This window comes from Trachurus japonicus, chromosome 10, assembly GCF_045865225.1.
Source record: "Trachurus japonicus isolate A0001 chromosome 10, Traja_1.0".
In the NCBI taxonomy this organism is placed as follows: Eukaryota; Metazoa; Chordata; class Actinopteri; order Carangiformes; family Carangidae; genus Trachurus; species Trachurus japonicus.
Window position 1 is genome coordinate 29,833,313 of NC_140916.1, and position 16,286 is coordinate 29,849,598.

The 16,286-nt window shown below is 40.1% G+C and overlaps 3 protein-coding genes across 6 annotated transcripts; all 3 read left to right on the forward strand.

The window, feature by feature from the left end:
* Positions 1-767: 767 nt before the first annotated feature.
* Positions 768-7,028, forward strand: LOC146980264 (cyclic nucleotide-gated cation channel-like). Of its 2 annotated transcripts, XM_085788534.1 has the most exons (11): positions 768-815; positions 1,052-1,141; positions 1,563-1,673; positions 1,844-2,035; positions 2,126-2,236; positions 3,368-3,474; positions 3,579-4,066; positions 4,173-4,451; positions 4,919-5,017; positions 5,921-6,298; positions 6,733-7,028. In XM_085788534.1, exons 2-11 carry the CDS (start codon positions 1,053-1,055, stop codon positions 6,916-6,918), a joined length of 2,040 nt encoding a protein of 679 aa, XP_085644660.1. In that variant the 5' UTR covers positions 768-815; position 1,052; the 3' UTR covers positions 6,919-7,028. The 2 variants fall into 2 exon arrangements, with proteins under 2 accessions (XP_085644660.1, XP_085644658.1); XM_085788532.1 differs by lacking the exon at positions 768-815 and having other exon boundaries at positions 1,020-1,141.
* Positions 7,029-8,694: 1,666 nt separating this feature from the next.
* Positions 8,695-10,923, forward strand: LOC146980265 (uncharacterized). 3 transcript variants are annotated; one of them, XM_085788538.1, is made up of 6 exons: positions 8,695-8,804; positions 9,125-9,210; positions 9,662-9,781; positions 9,853-9,955; positions 10,035-10,120; positions 10,643-10,923. In XM_085788538.1, the coding sequence occupies exons 2-5, from the start codon at positions 9,139-9,141 to the stop codon at positions 10,112-10,114; spliced, it is 375 nt and encodes a 124-aa protein (XP_085644664.1). In that variant the 5' UTR covers positions 8,695-8,804; positions 9,125-9,138; the 3' UTR covers positions 10,115-10,120; positions 10,643-10,923. The 3 variants fall into 3 exon arrangements, with proteins under 3 accessions (XP_085644664.1, XP_085644662.1, XP_085644663.1); XM_085788536.1 differs by having other exon boundaries at positions 10,035-10,110; XM_085788537.1 differs by having other exon boundaries at positions 8,755-8,804; positions 9,137-9,210; positions 10,035-10,110; positions 10,643-10,777.
* Positions 10,924-12,777: 1,854 nt separating this feature from the next.
* On the forward strand, positions 12,778-15,823 carry LOC146980266 (fibrinogen-like protein 1). Its single transcript, XM_085788535.1, has 7 exons — positions 12,778-12,877; positions 13,425-13,593; positions 13,698-13,839; positions 13,918-14,015; positions 14,504-14,592; positions 14,837-15,024; positions 15,139-15,823. Exons 1-7 carry the CDS (start codon positions 12,812-12,814, stop codon positions 15,338-15,340), a joined length of 954 nt encoding a protein of 317 aa, XP_085644661.1. The 5' UTR covers positions 12,778-12,811; the 3' UTR covers positions 15,341-15,823.
* The last annotated feature ends 463 nt before the right edge of the window (positions 15,824-16,286 follow it).

Here is a 16,286-nt window from a genome sequence, read left to right on the forward strand (position 1 = left end):
TTGTAATCTTGCTGCATGTATCATGGGTCTAATTTAATCAACCGTGTGACATTCATTGTGCAATATTTGATATCACACTGCATGATTTTGTGTGTTTCATGTGTGTGGACACCAGAGTTTAAAGTAAATTGTGTTTCATTCTCAGTAAATTCAGATTGAATATGGAGCTGTTTGGCTCTAAATAAAGAAATAGATTCTGAATTGTTTATTGCACAATGTTATCCTGACACAACTGAGAGGCATTATGGATTAAAATCCGTTTCTGCACAAAGCTGAAATGAAATTACATCTCGATTCACATGTGCAGGTGTGTGGATGAAAACACTTGTCCCTCAGTAATCAGCAGAGTATATGCACACAGAGACACACTTGGAGTTCAGAGGCCACTTCAAACAAGGTTCTTGAATTGAGATGAGCCTGCTGGTGAAAAGGAACAAGCACACGCAATTTGCAATTTAAACTACGCTTTTGTGGAGCACCATGTGATCATGCCTTTTATCGGCCACATTTGTTCACTCATTCCATCCATCCCTTCATAGGAGTATTCGCCAGTCCTTCGTGATGAACCTCTTGTGAATTTACATTGACAGATAGAAAAACAGATAGGACGTAACTAGACTGAAGACGTGAAGAGAACTGGTGGATTCATGACCTGGACTGGGGCATCAGTACATTTCTCAGGTTTGTTGACTTTCAGTTTATCATGTCTGTCTCTCCGTCACAACTGCTGCACAGCTTGTTGCTATGCCATCTGGTTTCCATGGAGATGTGTGATACAGGTTGACCTTGTACTGGATGACCTTCCTTTTCTGACTGTGGGTCTATCATTAAATAGACCCACAGTCTATGCATGATGAGGCTCTTTGATGTAAGAGTGCATTTTATTGTGTGTGTGTGTGTGTGTGTGTGTGTGTGTGTGTGTGTGTGTGTGTGTGTGTGTGTGTGTGTGTGTGTGTGTATCTTATGACTGTTTACTTAAGTTTGGTACATCGGCATGTGTATCTATCTGATTGGTGTGTATGTGTTTGTGTTTGTGTGGTTGTGTGTGTAGTATGACAGGTCCAGTGCAGGATTCACACAGGCTGTCTGTGAAAACATGGACAGAGGAGGAGAGCGACCGAGCTGACAGCACACTCAGCAGGTACACACACACACACACACACACACACACACACATGCATATACATATTATAATTTGTGTTGCTGATGAGGTTGGTGTACTTGTTGAGAGCTGCTCCTCTCATAATGTTCCTGATGCTGCACTGACATAACCTTTAATTAATCATTAATCATTAGAGCACAGATGTAGATTTATGTTACTATACATAAAGGTACTTTATTTGTCACATATACAGCTAGTACAGTGAAATTCTTTCTCTGCATTTAACCCATCCCTGCGGAGCAGTGGGCAGCCACGGTGCAGCGCCCGGGGACCAACTCCAGATTATGAGCCAGTGCCTTTGGTCAGTGGCACTGACTGGAGGATCAGGCTAGCTGGCATGTTTTTAGACATAGATTTATGATTTAAAAAAAAAATGTTTTTGTGGTATGTTTGTGTATAGAGGACAGTCGATGTGTGATGACACTTCTTCAGAGCTTCAGAGAATGGCGGCCATTGACAGGAGGGATATTAATTCCCAGAATTCCTTTCGTGGACGAGGCGCTCTCTCCAGGTATGACAGCTGGCCAGAAATATGTTTTTCAAAAGTTTCCAGAGAATGACTATTGACTACTAGTTCCAATATATTATCAATATTATCATTTAAATTATTGTATGAGACAGATATTATACTGAGCAGAGCTTGGTTCCAGGTGTATATTTTGTCTGCCTACTTGCCTTCAGGTTGGTGAGCATGGTGATGACACTGAGGGAATGGGCTCAAAAGAGTTTGGCTGAAGAGACGGAGCGACCAGACTCCTTCCTGGAGCGTTTCCGAGGCCCCGCCCACATGGACATGCAGGCTCCGCCCAGCAGGTTCAGCCACAGCCACACTGGCTCAGATGCAGATCATGAAATCAGACGAAACAGACGCAAGTAAGAAACCAAACACTTAAACACACATTAAAATGACACCCGGCATTTCCTCATACATTAAACCTTTTTGTCTATTTCCCTGTGTGACAGGAGAAGGAAGTGCAACATCGTAGTCTTGTCCCCATCTGATGATGCGTACTACCACTGGCTGGTGGTGATTGGTGCTGCAGTTTTTTATAACTGGACTCTACTAGTTGTCAGGTTGGGAACTAGTGACAGTTAGTAGTTTCTACACCGCTGACTTTTATCATCATGTTTTGGAAATTCTTAGGTCTGCCTGTGGAGAGTCAAAACACATCTTCAATGATTTTATTCTCTATAGAGAGGGACACATAACACAGACCCACATGGCAGTCTAGTAGCTCAGGGTTGTGCCCACTGACCAGTGGTTGCAGCCCCTTCTTACTCCATCTTATGCTTCTGGCTCTCATTTCCAGTCATAAGATGAGCCACATGAACTTATGGGAATCATATTTTCACATGGGAAAGATGTGGTTTTGGCCCAATTTTATGTGAATCACATGTTGTCATGGTCTGTGTCTCTGTGTCTGTTCTTGGTGTCTGTTTCTTTGTGTTGAGTTGTTTCCTGTTTTATTTTGAAGTTCCTGTCTTGTCTTCCTGTGTTCTCCCTCCTGGTTGATTACCTCATGTGTCTCACCTGTGTCTAATTGCACCACCTGTGTCTAGTGTTTCCCTTTGTCTCTTGTTGGTTCATCGTCATCGTCATCGTTGCTGTCTTGTTCCATGTCTTGTAACTCCACGTTCCTCGGTTTTCTGTTCTTTGAGTTGTGATTATTTCCTTTGCTACTTTGATACTTCTTATGTCCAGGACTTAGGCCTGTTGACTTTTTAGTTGATACTTTGTGTTTTTCCCTTTGTTTGGACTTTGGATCCCAGTGTTGTTTTACGTTTGGTTTTTTGAAATAAATAGTTTTTGTTGCTTTGAACTTTGGTGTCTGCATTTGGGTCCTCCTGCTTCCCCAACCGTGACACGTGAATTCTCTACATGGTACCACATGTGATTACATGTTACCATGTAGAGAACATGTGTAAAACATGTTACCACATGTGGAAAATTGTTTCACATGGGAATACATGTGCGATTCATGAATTATTACAGAGAATATGCTAAAAAAAAAAGGAAAAAAAAGATTCTACCACAATCAGAACAGACATGTCCTGTGATTTTCTGCCTTCTGTGATAATATCTACCCTGTACAGCAGGAGGGGGAGGGGAGGCATGTCTGAAAATATTACTATATTACACCCCCCCCCCCCCCAGAATCATGATTTGTTTTTCTTCATCTGTTTTTTTTTAATGTATTTCTGTAGGGCATGTTTTGATGAGCTCCAGATGAAGAATGTGTTAGTGTGGCTGGTCCTGGACTATGTCTGTGATGGAGTCTATATCCTGGATATTGCTGTTCGTCTCCACACAGGTGCTGTGAGCATGAAATCAGAGAAATTAAACTCAAATTTCCTTGACTACACAAAAATGTTTGATGGTATCATTTATTTCTTTCAATTTCTCTCATATGTGAAGGTTTCTTGGATCAGGGCTTGATGGTGAAAGACGTGCGGCGCCTGAGGGAAACCTACGTTCGAACCTTACAATGTAAACTTGACATCTGCTCCATCCTTCCGACCGACCTGCTATACCTGACTGTTGGCATCAGCTACACTCCTCTTCTTCGATTCAACCGCCTTCTGCGTCTGACACGTCTCTTTGAGTTCTTTGAACGTACAGAGACTCGAACGGGCTACCCCAACGCTTTCCGTATCTGTAAACTGGTTCTGTACATCCTGGTGATTATCCACTGGAACGCCTGTGTATACTACAGCTTCTCCAAGGTTCTGGGCCTCGGCTCCGATTCTTGGGTTTATCCAAACGCCTCAGACCCAGAGTTTGGTTCCTTGAGCAGGAGTTACATTTACTGTCTGTACTGGTCTACTCTGACACTGACCACTATTGGAGAGACACCACCTCCTGTTAGGGATGAGGAATATCTCTTCTTGATATTTGACTTTCTGGTACGTCCCTAGCAACCGTGTAACTTTAGCTGATGTTGTCTTACCTCAGATGTCCTCGAAAGTAAAATTCAAAACAGCTTACTGATTGTACTCTTCTTTGTTCCAGGTCGGTGTCCTGATTTTTGCCTCCATTGTGGGAAACGTTGGAGCTATGATTTCCAACATGAACGCAACGAGAGCAGTCTTTCAAAGCCGCATAGATGCATTGAAACACTACATGCACTTCAGACATGTCAGCAAGGTGCTTGAGCAGCGCGTCATTCGCTGGTTTGACTACCTCTGGACCAATCAGAAGACTATTGATGAACAGGAAGTGCTGAGGAGTCTGCCCAGTAAATTGAGAGCAGAGATTGCCATTAATGTTCATCTGGACACGCTGAAAAAGGTAAAGACACTTAGACATTGTGACCCAACTCAAATCTTCACCAAATTTTGTCATCTCATTCGGTGATTATTGTCAACACTTAGATATTTTCATTACTTTATGGTACAGAAAGCATCAATCTGAAGATATGTTGTACTACTTAACTACCTTTCCATTCGACTAAGCTCCCCATGCTGAAACAGGATTGCATGTTAAATTTCTTATGTTGGTGCTATATGCTATACATATCCATGTGGACCTTGAAATTTTTCCATTGCTGAACCTTCAATAGAAATGAGTCACAGATGGAGCCACTACAGAAAGATAATGTAACCATAACTTAAACTGACAGAATTGCTGCTTACACTCACATTTCATATATCTGTCTCCATCTTCCACCATGATGACTTGAAAGTTTCACAGTTTACATTAACAAAATGCTGCACTTGTGTATACGCGTGCATGGGTGCGTTCATGCGTGTGCATAGGTTCGTATATTCCAGGACTGTGAAGCCGGCCTCCTGGTGGAGTTGGTGTTGAAACTTCGACCACAGGTTTTCAGTCCTGGAGATTACATCTGCAGAAAGGTCAGTTGTACCACTGCTATCTGTAAGTACTGCTGCACTTCATTGACTGCCAGGTAGTAAATGTATTTGTGGACACTGTGGTCCTTTTATTTCAATTAATGATGGTCAGGCAGCACATGACTCCAAAAAAAACAAAAAAAACACAACACACACATGGTAGCCATTACACATTAGCACTTTCCCTTCACCAACAGAATGCATGAACAACACTATAATATCTGTTGCCGTACAAACATCGGGAGTCTGATGAACTGCTTTCCTTTCATCTCTTCCCGGTTGATACAGATTTAAGGAAGGTATAGGTTGTTAATGTCCGAAGGGACATTGGGCCATATTTCAAAGTAAAATCACATTTGGGTTAAACTGATTTGAATGTTAGCCGGCATTAGCTGCAACTGCTAACGTTACGTTATGTGACAGCGCTGAATATTCCCACCCCGAGTGACGACGAAAGCAAAGACGGCGATGCTGTGAATATGGCTAATTACATGTTTAGCGTCCCTTAGGCTATAGGATACATTAGTTGGATTTAAAGTTTAGTTTAGTTTAGTTTATTTATTTCATTCATTTATCGAGCATAAAAACAAATAAAACTCATTAAAAAAATGACAATATTGTAACTCTTGAATGAAAGGGGGCAGAAAGAAGCAAACTTACATTGTCTACCCCTTGTTACAAATAATTAATTCACAAATTAGATAATATACATCCAAGCAAAGAAGAAATGGAAGTAGAAGAAAAAAAACATCAACAAACAACGTCTACAACAAAAAGTGGCATAAAATAAGTTGAAGTAATGGCTGCAGCCCAGCCATCAAAGTTAACCCGTGATATAATACTGTTATGTCCTCTTTTACAAATGATATTTCCCTTACTGTTTATTCTGTCTTTTTTTTTTCCAAGGGAGATGTGGGCAAGGAGATGTATATAATCAAAGATGGTCGCCTAGCAGTGGTGGGGGAGGATGGAGCCACCCAGTTCGCTGTTCTGACCTCAGGAAGCTGCTTCGGTGAAATCAGTATTCTCAACATCAGCGGCAGCAAGATGGGGAACAGACGTACAGCCAACATTCGGAGTCTGGGATACTCAGACCTGTTCTGTCTGTCCAAACAAGATCTGATGGAGGCGCTTCAAGAGTTCCCCCACGCCAGAGCCCAGCTGGAGCAGAGGGGGAGGGACATCCTGCAGAAGGAGGGGCTTTTGGAGGAAGTGAATGTGTCTGCAGGGGAGGAGCTCGAGGAGAAAGTGGAGAGGCTGGAGACCAGTCTGGATCGCCTACAGGTCAGTGCAATTCATTAAAGGGATAGTTCACCCAAAATTGAAATTTCACTCATTATCTACTCACCCTCATGTCGAATAAGGGCTGGGAGAAGTTTCAGAGTTATCCGTGGCTTCTCTGAGTTACAGGGGGTCTCGGCAAAGCAGTGCATGTCCATATAACGGTTGCAAATGGATACCAACTGCCTTCGTAACAAAAAGACACACCAAAAAACATCCAAATACCTCCATGCTGCTCGTTTGTAACGTCCGTCTTGTATTAAAGCCCCGAAATGCGAAATTGTCCCGAAAAAAAATTAAATAAGTCTATTTTTCAAGCTTGTTTGTAGCGAAATTTCAATTTTGGGTGAACTATCCCTTTAATACTGCTGCTGTTGTTCCACCCAGTCTTTGCCAGATTATATATATATAACACCTAATGATAACCGTGTTTTCAGACGTGCTTGGCCCGTCTGCAGAGTGAGTTCAACTCTTCCCAGCAGCGAATGAAACAGCGAATCACAAGCCTTGAAAACAACATCACCACAGTGGCCACAGGCAGCGGCTTCCTGTCAGACGCCGACGGCAACGAGAGCGTTTCTGGTGGCGATGGTGTGCGCAGTGAAATCAACATCCGGCTCTGATGAAACGTCACACACCGTATCTTTATTGCCACCAAATCCTAATTGAAACACAAATTAAACAACACTAAGCTTGTATTTGGTTTGATGTAGACTGACTGGTTTTTGATAGAAATGCATTTTGTTTAGTTTAAAAACAGTATAGAGTATTTTTACTTTTTTAAATGTTTTAAAAGAAAATAAAAAATATCCTGCCTCTCACAGTTTTACACTTCCTGATATACTGTGAATCTTTATTAAAACAGTAATAAACTTTATGTCTGTAGCACCTTTCATGATTTAAATGCAGCTGTGCTTATAAGGATAACATCATTGCATTTTAAAAAACAATTGTGAATTAAACATATTGCAAGTCTGCAGAAAAACAGTTTAAGAACAATAAAATATACAGTCACTCAGTAAAATCATGTATACTGATTAATAGGCTGCTCCTGATCACCACTACTTCCATATGATTCGTGGCCCAATCCACTAGGGGGCGTAAACTCTCCATGAATGCCACTGACCTAGCACCTAGCTGCTGCTTATGTTCAGGTGAATGAAGGCGTCTTTAACTTTTAACTTGATATCTCTTATGACAGAATCAAACAGCAAACAGAGTTTCAATGCAGCTGTGCTGGTAACAAACAGGATCAGAGCCATCATGTGTCTTTGGTTTGTGCATCCAATTTTTGTGACTTTATTCAAGTTTACTCAAAGATTTCTGTTGATTTCAAGGATGAACTGATTGTATTTTGTGGTCAAAGGTCAAATTTCAAGGTCATAGCAGAGCCTAGAAGGACTTTGGTCATAGTGACCTATGTTTTTGTGAACATGACACACCAGGAACACCCAGAGAGAGGTTGTTGTCTTTGTTGATTTGATTTATTAGCTGTTCAAAAACAGAAAAATACAACAATAAAAATAAAACAGACAAGGGTTGTCACATTTGTCACAAATGTACAGTAACACAGAGGCTTTGTTGGCCATTACAGATCTGCAACAACACATGTCAAGGGCAAATCTTTATTTAACTACTGATAATCAAAATAATCTTTATGATTACATTCCCAAAAAACAACCAATCTAATCCAATTACAGGCTAAGTGTTGGTAATTTTTAAGGTGTAGAGTTACTTTAAAATCTATGTCAACACAGCTCAAGATGCTGAACTGAGGTGAATCCACTAGTTTGTATTATTGCGTCATGCACTCATGAGTTCTTCTTACCTTTGACCTTAGGTTATGCTTCACTGTTCATGCTATCTGCTGTGGGTGAGAAGCGTCCATCGTATTACACTCTTTTTTCTTCTTTTTTTCACCATAGTGCACTGGCAGTGCATGTTAGAAGAGAGCTAAATTAAAACACAGTCCTCTCCAAATACCAGGCAGGATAGTGAGTAGGGAGGAGTGAATGAGTGAGCGATTTCAGACAAAACCAGTTTCTTCTGTTTGCACAAGCCTGATGTCCACCCCCACCTTCATAATGACCCTCCATGTGTGTAGAGAGAGCAGAACTTAACATTTCAGTTTAAACACACACAAGACACAAGACAAGTGTGCTGTTGAGTAGCTTAAATTGTCATAACATAATGTAATGTACTCTCCTCTATGACAATCTCTGTTTTAATAGAAAAAAAAACTATACACTCCATAATGGATGAGCAGCTTCATTTCCATTTATTTTGAGCATGATAAATGCCATACTTACAATCTAACTATTTTTATAACTGTGTAAGACTGTTAATGTGTGTATGTAATGACCATGTCAGACTATAATGTGGTCACTGTATCCTCTGCAGCATGTCAGCTAGGGACTTTGGACCAAAGTCCAACCTCACATGACATGCAAGATATCAGGAAGTGACTTTTAAGGAACTCGTGGAGACAGAGAAATCACTGTGTGAAAAGGTAGAAACACATTGTTTGTTTCTCAGTAGCTTCCTCTGTGCTTTTTTTCACTTTCATTTATATTTGCTCTCTTTTTTTCTCTCTTTCTCTCTGCTTCCCCTTGTGCTCTGTGCTTCTTTCTTTTCTAGTATCCAGTTCTAGTTTCCTTTCTCAGGAGACTGTTTTGTCCTTCTTTTGGTCTTTTATCTCTTTGTAGATCAATCACAACACTTAGGGTGTTTGATTTTGATGTTCTCAGTCATCTTATCTAAATTTGTTGGTATTTTTGTATAAGGCTGTAAATGTGAGCACACATGTATGACCGACTGTATGTATGTTAGGTTGTGTTTCAGAGATGGAGATCAGCTTTGTGTTGCTGTGTGTGTCACTGGTCATCACTGTGACACCAGTGTCAGCTGCAGCAGAGGTAAAACCTGCTTTTATTATTGTTTAACGACTAAATCTACAGATTATAAAGATTATATTTCTTTTTTTTAAATTTATTTCTCTTGATTTCTAACAGAAAGATGAATATAAATTATGAATAGGCCTCTATGGATTTTAAGAGTTAATAGCTATCAGAAACAACAACAAACTCAAATTCAAAGTTAGTCTCAAGAGTTAAAACTGGGAGTGAGTGAGGCCTGAAATCAATAAACATTGCTGCATTATAATAATCCAGGGTCCTTCAATGTCATATGAAGCATGATACATTTCATACAACAAACTATTAATATAATACTTCAAAATGTTGCACGAACAAAAGTGACATCAGAGATGATTTCTTGGTTTTTCTTTCATCTTGAGGTATCAGTATTATTTATAAAATGCACCAACTGTTGCTTCTGTACTGTCCTTTTTGTACATGTGTATTGTAGCCTGGTATCATAGAGAGCCTCCTGCTGGCCACCCACACACGGCCGTGGCTCTGGGGTGTCTACGTCTTCACTGTTGGACTGCCCGTAATTCTCTTCATTAGCTTCATGTGGCCTGACAAGGTACAGTAGGCTTGTGTTTGAACTGTGAGGACAAACTGAAACAAAAGCACTAATTGTGTGTGTGTATACAGCGGTTTGGGCCTCCTGATCAACAGTATTACTACAAGAAGTCTGATGATGATCAACCAGATGATCCAGAGTCCTCGGGCCAGACAAAACCCCTGTTAACCAAAGGTAATGATTCATTCTTAGATCTATAATGATGTTTGTAATGCTGGCACCCTCTTCTCTACTCTTCTCTTCTCTTCTCCAGGAGAGGCTGACAAAGCTGCAACCAGGAGAAGAGATACTAAGGGAAACCAGAAGAAGTCTGATTTAAACTCCTGGGGGTGAGAGGAGGTGATAATGACTGATAATGTGCCAGTGAAGGAGCAACAGCAAGTGTTAACGTATTATAAACATGTATTGGTGCTGATTTTAAGTAGTCTGGTTCATGAGGATACAGTGTGTATGATGGAAGTGAACAGAGGGGCAGTTCTTTTTTTCTTTTTTCTTTTTATAAATAACCCATGACCAAATTCTGAGAAATGTTCTGGCTCTGTGCTATCAAGCAGAAACACAGAGTCCAGACACAGCAAGAGCTCTGGGCTGAGCGATCTGTCTGTCTGAGAGGTCGTACATCATCTGGTAAAAAAAAAAACTTGAAAGTGTTTAAGCATCTGTAGCTCAAATGTCAAAACCACTCACCTTGTCATTGCTGCTTTGCCAAATTTGGGTGTCAAATTCTTTGTGTGTGAAACATGAATACTTTTCCAGTCAGTGCTGATTGAAATGAAATGCCAAAACTCATTCACTCGATGTAACATGAATAAAAATAGCAGTGGGCTTAGTGATCTTAAATGTTTTTGTTTGTCTGTGTAGGATCATTGATCAGTGCAACAACCTCTGGAGAAGAAGCCATGCCAGCTAATAAGAGGATGCTGAGGAAGCACAGAACATCTTCAGCTAATTGTCTACTGGATAGAACTAGACAGTTTTTTATACAACAAAGACTGAGGATAATCATGTCACCAAAAGTATCAGTATAGTCAGGTTTCAATGATTTATGAAGTTAACGTAATACAAATTCCTCATTGTTATTGTGCTCAAAAAAGCCAGATGGAGAAAGGTAATTTTGGCTAATAAAAAACTCAATTTGACACAAAATCTTTTAGTTTTTCTCATTTATGGATTCAGTAACACTACATTTGCATAATGTAGGTAGGCCCCATTTCATATCAGGTCACTGTAAGTTTTGCTATAGCTACATTGCTAATATTGTACTAATCCTCATCAGTCTCATTGGATTCCAACCATTTCCAACTCACCCCAAACAATACAGAGGTCACATAAATAATGCATTCTCATAGCACTTTTTTATTTGAATGATAAAGATAGAACTATGGCCATTTGCGGCCATCGAGAGGTTGTGTCCATTTTTGTACTCATTTCTTTTATGTCTGTGTTGATGTCTGTTGTCTTTGTTGTTGTATGTTTGTAGATTGTTGATTGTGTCTTGTCTCTTTTTGGTTTGTAATGTATATTAGGACCCCCTCGAAAACGAGAGGATTCCTCTCAAGGGGTTTATCCTATTAAGTAAAATTTCTGAATGAATGAAAAAGAACTTAACTGAAAGCAGGAGAACCTCAAGGAAGCTCCAAAGTCACAGAGAGGTTTAAGGCATTGCTATTTGTAGTAGATAAATGAGGGGGAGAGCCCATCTATGAATACTCCGCAAGTTACAGGAGCTGAGACCAAAATTGTTACAATCATTGCTGGTCTCCTGCACTTATATTTATATAATCACTTTTTTTTTTTCATTTTCCTTTTTTGTTGTCACAAAAATAACACTATTTTGAAAATGATTTGATGGCCCACTTGCAATAGCCTACATATGTTGGGAATCACTGGTCTAGAGGGAACATTGTGAGTCAAACCTTTTTTCATCAAGAGCTGCCTCCAGAGGTGGAAACAACACCAATGTTAACTTTTTGTCACAATCATGTCTTCATTTCTCTTGTCTTGTAAACACAATACTGGCTGAAACCCTTGACATGCATCAGTCACCACCAGCCTGAAGAGAAAACTGACAAAAAGCATCTTTAAATAGGATTGGTTGTTTTATTTTAGTCCTTATTGGTGATCATTCAAGTCAAGATACGCTACATTATAATGTATGGTTAAAAAAACAATGCAATATTTTGGGAAATAGGCTACACATTGTTGCTTTCGTATCATTTTCGTGTCAACATTCCTACTGAAACCTGTCTAACCTTAAGAAACACTTCTGTCTCCTGCATTTTAAATAATTAGAAACAGCCACAATATTCACTCAAGTTCCTTTGTGATCCTTTCAGATTAATTGTCTCCTTTCGCTCTGCCTCTCCCCTTTGATTTCCTGTGCTGACCTTCGGCGGCATTAAGCTGCCTGCAGCATTTATTTGAAATGGCACAAGGCAGCTCATCAATACAGCGACTGCTCGAGTCTCTTAATGACACTCGCAGAGAACACGAGCTGGATGAGTGGGCATGCAGGGACAGGAAAATCAAAGAGCTGGCAAGAGGAGAACAAAAAAAGAGAGATGAGGAAAAAGGATAAGACAGACGACAGAACACAGACAAAAGAAGAGAGATGTGGGGATGGTGAGCAACGCTTGGCACATTGACTCTATTGGCCAGATGTTGTTGTTTGTGGGAGAAAGTGCTCCTTGTTTTCACATAACATGACAAAATTAATTCTATTATTTTGCCCCGTTGGTTTTTGTGCAGCCAATTTTGACTGTACCGTACTCCTGTTCTAGACACTCCCTGCATATTTTCTATATTTTATGACTGTAGATAATCAGGTATTTCATCGGTTTCTGGCTCCAGTTGGCCACACCTTTGTTTTTCCTTAGGTGGGGGTAGGATTGAATACACTGTTGGGTAAAAATCAGAAAAAAAACAGATAAAACTAAACTCTGAGAGGTAGAAGTCTCTATCTTTTTGGATTTCTTTGAGTTTTCTTTTTGAGGTTTTTCAGTTTTCTGTTGTCTGAAGAAGAAGAGGAAGATGAGAGGCTCACTGCAGCTGCTCACAGGACTGATAGTCATCACAGCTTACTCTCAGTCTCTCTGTGTAAGTACTCTACACAGAATCATCAGTCATCAGCTTTTAATATTCATACTGCTGCCTTGCTTTGCTTAGTAAACGGGGGTCACTTTCTAACCTCATTAATTAATGTGCTACAACTTGTTAAGATTGTGTTGACACTGTGCAGTTTTCAGACAACCAGCGGAAACTGTAGGCAAGACACAGTTTAATGTGTTGTTTAACTCCCTTCTGTGTGGATTTAAGAGTTAAGGAGTGGTAGCTAGCGAGCTTCAGATGTGCTGGTAGGTGGATTTTGTTTCCTTTGGACAGAGCCAGGCTAGCTTTTCTATTCTTTATGTTGAGCTACTGGCTGGTAGTTTTAGTGGACTAATATGGATATGGTACAAATCCTTTCGTCTAACTATTTGTAAGAAAGCAAATAATTGTATTCCCTCACATGTATGGATAATATGCATATATATGTTTCATTCTTATTTTATTTTGGAATGGAGTCATGAATATGAATTAAGCTCCTCCTTGACACAACAGTACAAATTGTGTAAATTGAATGTGTGTGTGTGTGTGTGTGTAGGCGTCAAATGTTTGCCGTGAGGAGGTGGCTCATCTGCGGGAACGGGAGAAGCTTCTGAAGGGCCAGCTTCAGACACAAGAACTCCTCCTACGCAGATTACAATTGCTGAACCAACCTGGCAACAAGAACCAAGCCAAAGGCAACCAGACCCAGGACACGGAGTACACAGGTCAGCCAGGCTCTCTGCTTTTGAAAATTAAGCTGGAAATACTGCAATTTTGGTTGAATCAGATAATGTACCCAATAGAAAATGTGTATTTGTGTGTGTGTCAGACTGCTCCCAGATCTTCACATCTGGCTTCAAATCCAGTGGTTTCTACAGAACTAAAACCACTACATTCTACTGTGATATGAGTGAGGGGGGTGGTTGGACTGTCATACAGAGACGGATCAATGGAGCAGAGACATTCAACAGGTGTGAAGGTCTGAAGTATACAGTAGTATTATTACTATATGTGAAAGTCATGGGTGAAGTAATCTGTCTATCTAATAGGTCATGGGCAGAGTATAAGGATGGTTTTGGAGACATGCAGGCAGAACAAGGAGAGTTTTGGCTTGGAAATGAAAACCTGCACCACATCACAGCTCAAGGTAAACAGCACTTCTAAAAACTGTTTTCCTGTATTGATAATGGTTTAACTGACTAATTGAAAACCTGTACCCACAGAGACTTTTTGCACAGCAGGAGTTTTCCCTAGAATGAGTTGGCAATTCGATCTCCCCCGCCCACAGAGTTGCTCCCACAAACAGTCAAACATGGCAGCTCTGACCAGGAAAAGTGCCAGTTCACTTACTATGTAGCAGCTTGTTATTTTGGTTCTCGGGCACATTTTCATTTACTCTTTTTCTTTTTCTTTTGCTTTACAACATAGAGTAGTAAGCAACTCTATCGCGAGGGTTTTTTTCCAGCTTCAATCACTAAATTGATTATAAATTAAAAAAAATCACAAATGAAACAAAGAATAACATTGCAATGAATTGAAAAAACTGCAACTGACTTAACTGATGTTAAATAGCCTTGCTCTTGTGTTGATCAACATCAGGTTTATATTTGTTCCTCTTAAATCTGTCCGTTCCAGGGAATTATACTCTGAGGATTAACCTGGAGGATTTTGATGGTAACCAGCGCTACGCAGAGTACAAGACCTTCAAAGTGGCTGATGAAAAGGTGTTGATACTGAATGTTGAAGACAGTAAATAATGTGTAGTAACTACTTGGTGGTATCTTGTTCCCATGTGTTTACACATCTTCCTCTCCCTTATGTGCAGGCTTTAAGAGATGCATGAAAAGATGTGTACTTAAAAGCATTTGCTGGTTAGCTTAGCATAAAGATGGAGGTTTGTGTTGGCAAACAGCTGGCACTTTCTCATCTTAAACTCATGTGAGAAAATGAATTTTTCTCTTTCTGCAGGATCACTACCAACTTACCTTTGGAGCCTTTGTTGGAACAGCTGGAGATGCTCTGTCTGGTAGCTATCAGTTTGGTGTGTCAGACTGGGCCAGTCACCAGGGCATGAACTTCAGCACCTACGACCAGGATAATGATAACTACCAAGGAAACTGTGCCCTGGAAGACAAAGGAGGCTGGTGGTTCAACAAGTACGGTTTGATGTGTAGACAGCACCATCCACAAAAAAACCCCCACAAAAAAGATACACAACCATGATGGGACTATAACGTCCCCTCCTCTTCTCTCTTTTTCTCTCTCCCAAGGTGTCACTCAGCAAATCTTAATGGCGCTTACTACCCCGATGGTCACTACAGTGGAAGAACAGATGATGGTGTAGTTTGGTACACTTGGAGAGGATGGTGGTATTCCCTGAAGACCAGCATCATGAAGTTGCGTCCCACCGACTTTAAGATTGACCCCGCTGATGACCCCAACGCTGTCAATCGCAATCCACCACCTTCCTAGATTAGACATGAGCTGATATTTGTTTTTTGTGCAGCTTGGCAAGAAGTAAAATCACATTTTAGGCTACTTAAAAAAAACAAAAAAACAATACACCAAAACATGCAGTAATTTTAACAGCCAGCCTCTTCAATCATGTGTGAACTTGTTGTCAATTTGCATCTGGGTGGAGAAGAGTAGTGTTAAATAAGCCAAGTACATACAGGCAAGATGGTCCTAGCAGTCAATCACCCAGACCTCAGAGATTTTTTTTACAATACATAGAAACATGTGTAAGATTTAGTCTGTACCATCAGGACTTGACTGTGCAACTTTTGGCCTCTTTTAGAGACATGTATGTTGCAATAGGAAGTTAAACATGCACACAGCTGTGTCTTTTTTGTGGAGAAAAGGGAAATCTAACATTGGTGTGTGTCAGAGAGATGTTGAGAGGAGACGTTTTCGTTTTCGTTTCATTGAAAATGGCTGTGACTACTGCTGGAAGAGCTTTTGTTAAAAATAGCGATATATGATAAAAGCAACACCTCATTCTTCAGGCGACGACATCACTGAGTGAACTAACCTAATTTGCTCAGTTGTCACAAGATGAACATTGATTGCATGCTGAAATGAAGGAATGCTGTGGCATTCTTGAACACAAAGAAGGGTTAATTTAGCTGATATAATGACAAAACCACTAAGGGTTGTTTTGAGGATTTTGATATAGGGCTACTTTACATTTCACTTTTAAAGGTTATTATTCACCAATCAGCTTGTGAACTTTCACACAGCTCTGTTTCTCTGCCACTTTTGCACTGTAACTTGATTCAAGAAATAAACAAAGAAAATGCTTTTTAATTATTATTCAATGTTAACTAATGTTGAATTTCTGAATCTATCTATCTATCTATCTATCTATCTATCTATCTATCTATCTATCTATCTATCTATCTATCTATCTAAGACGTCA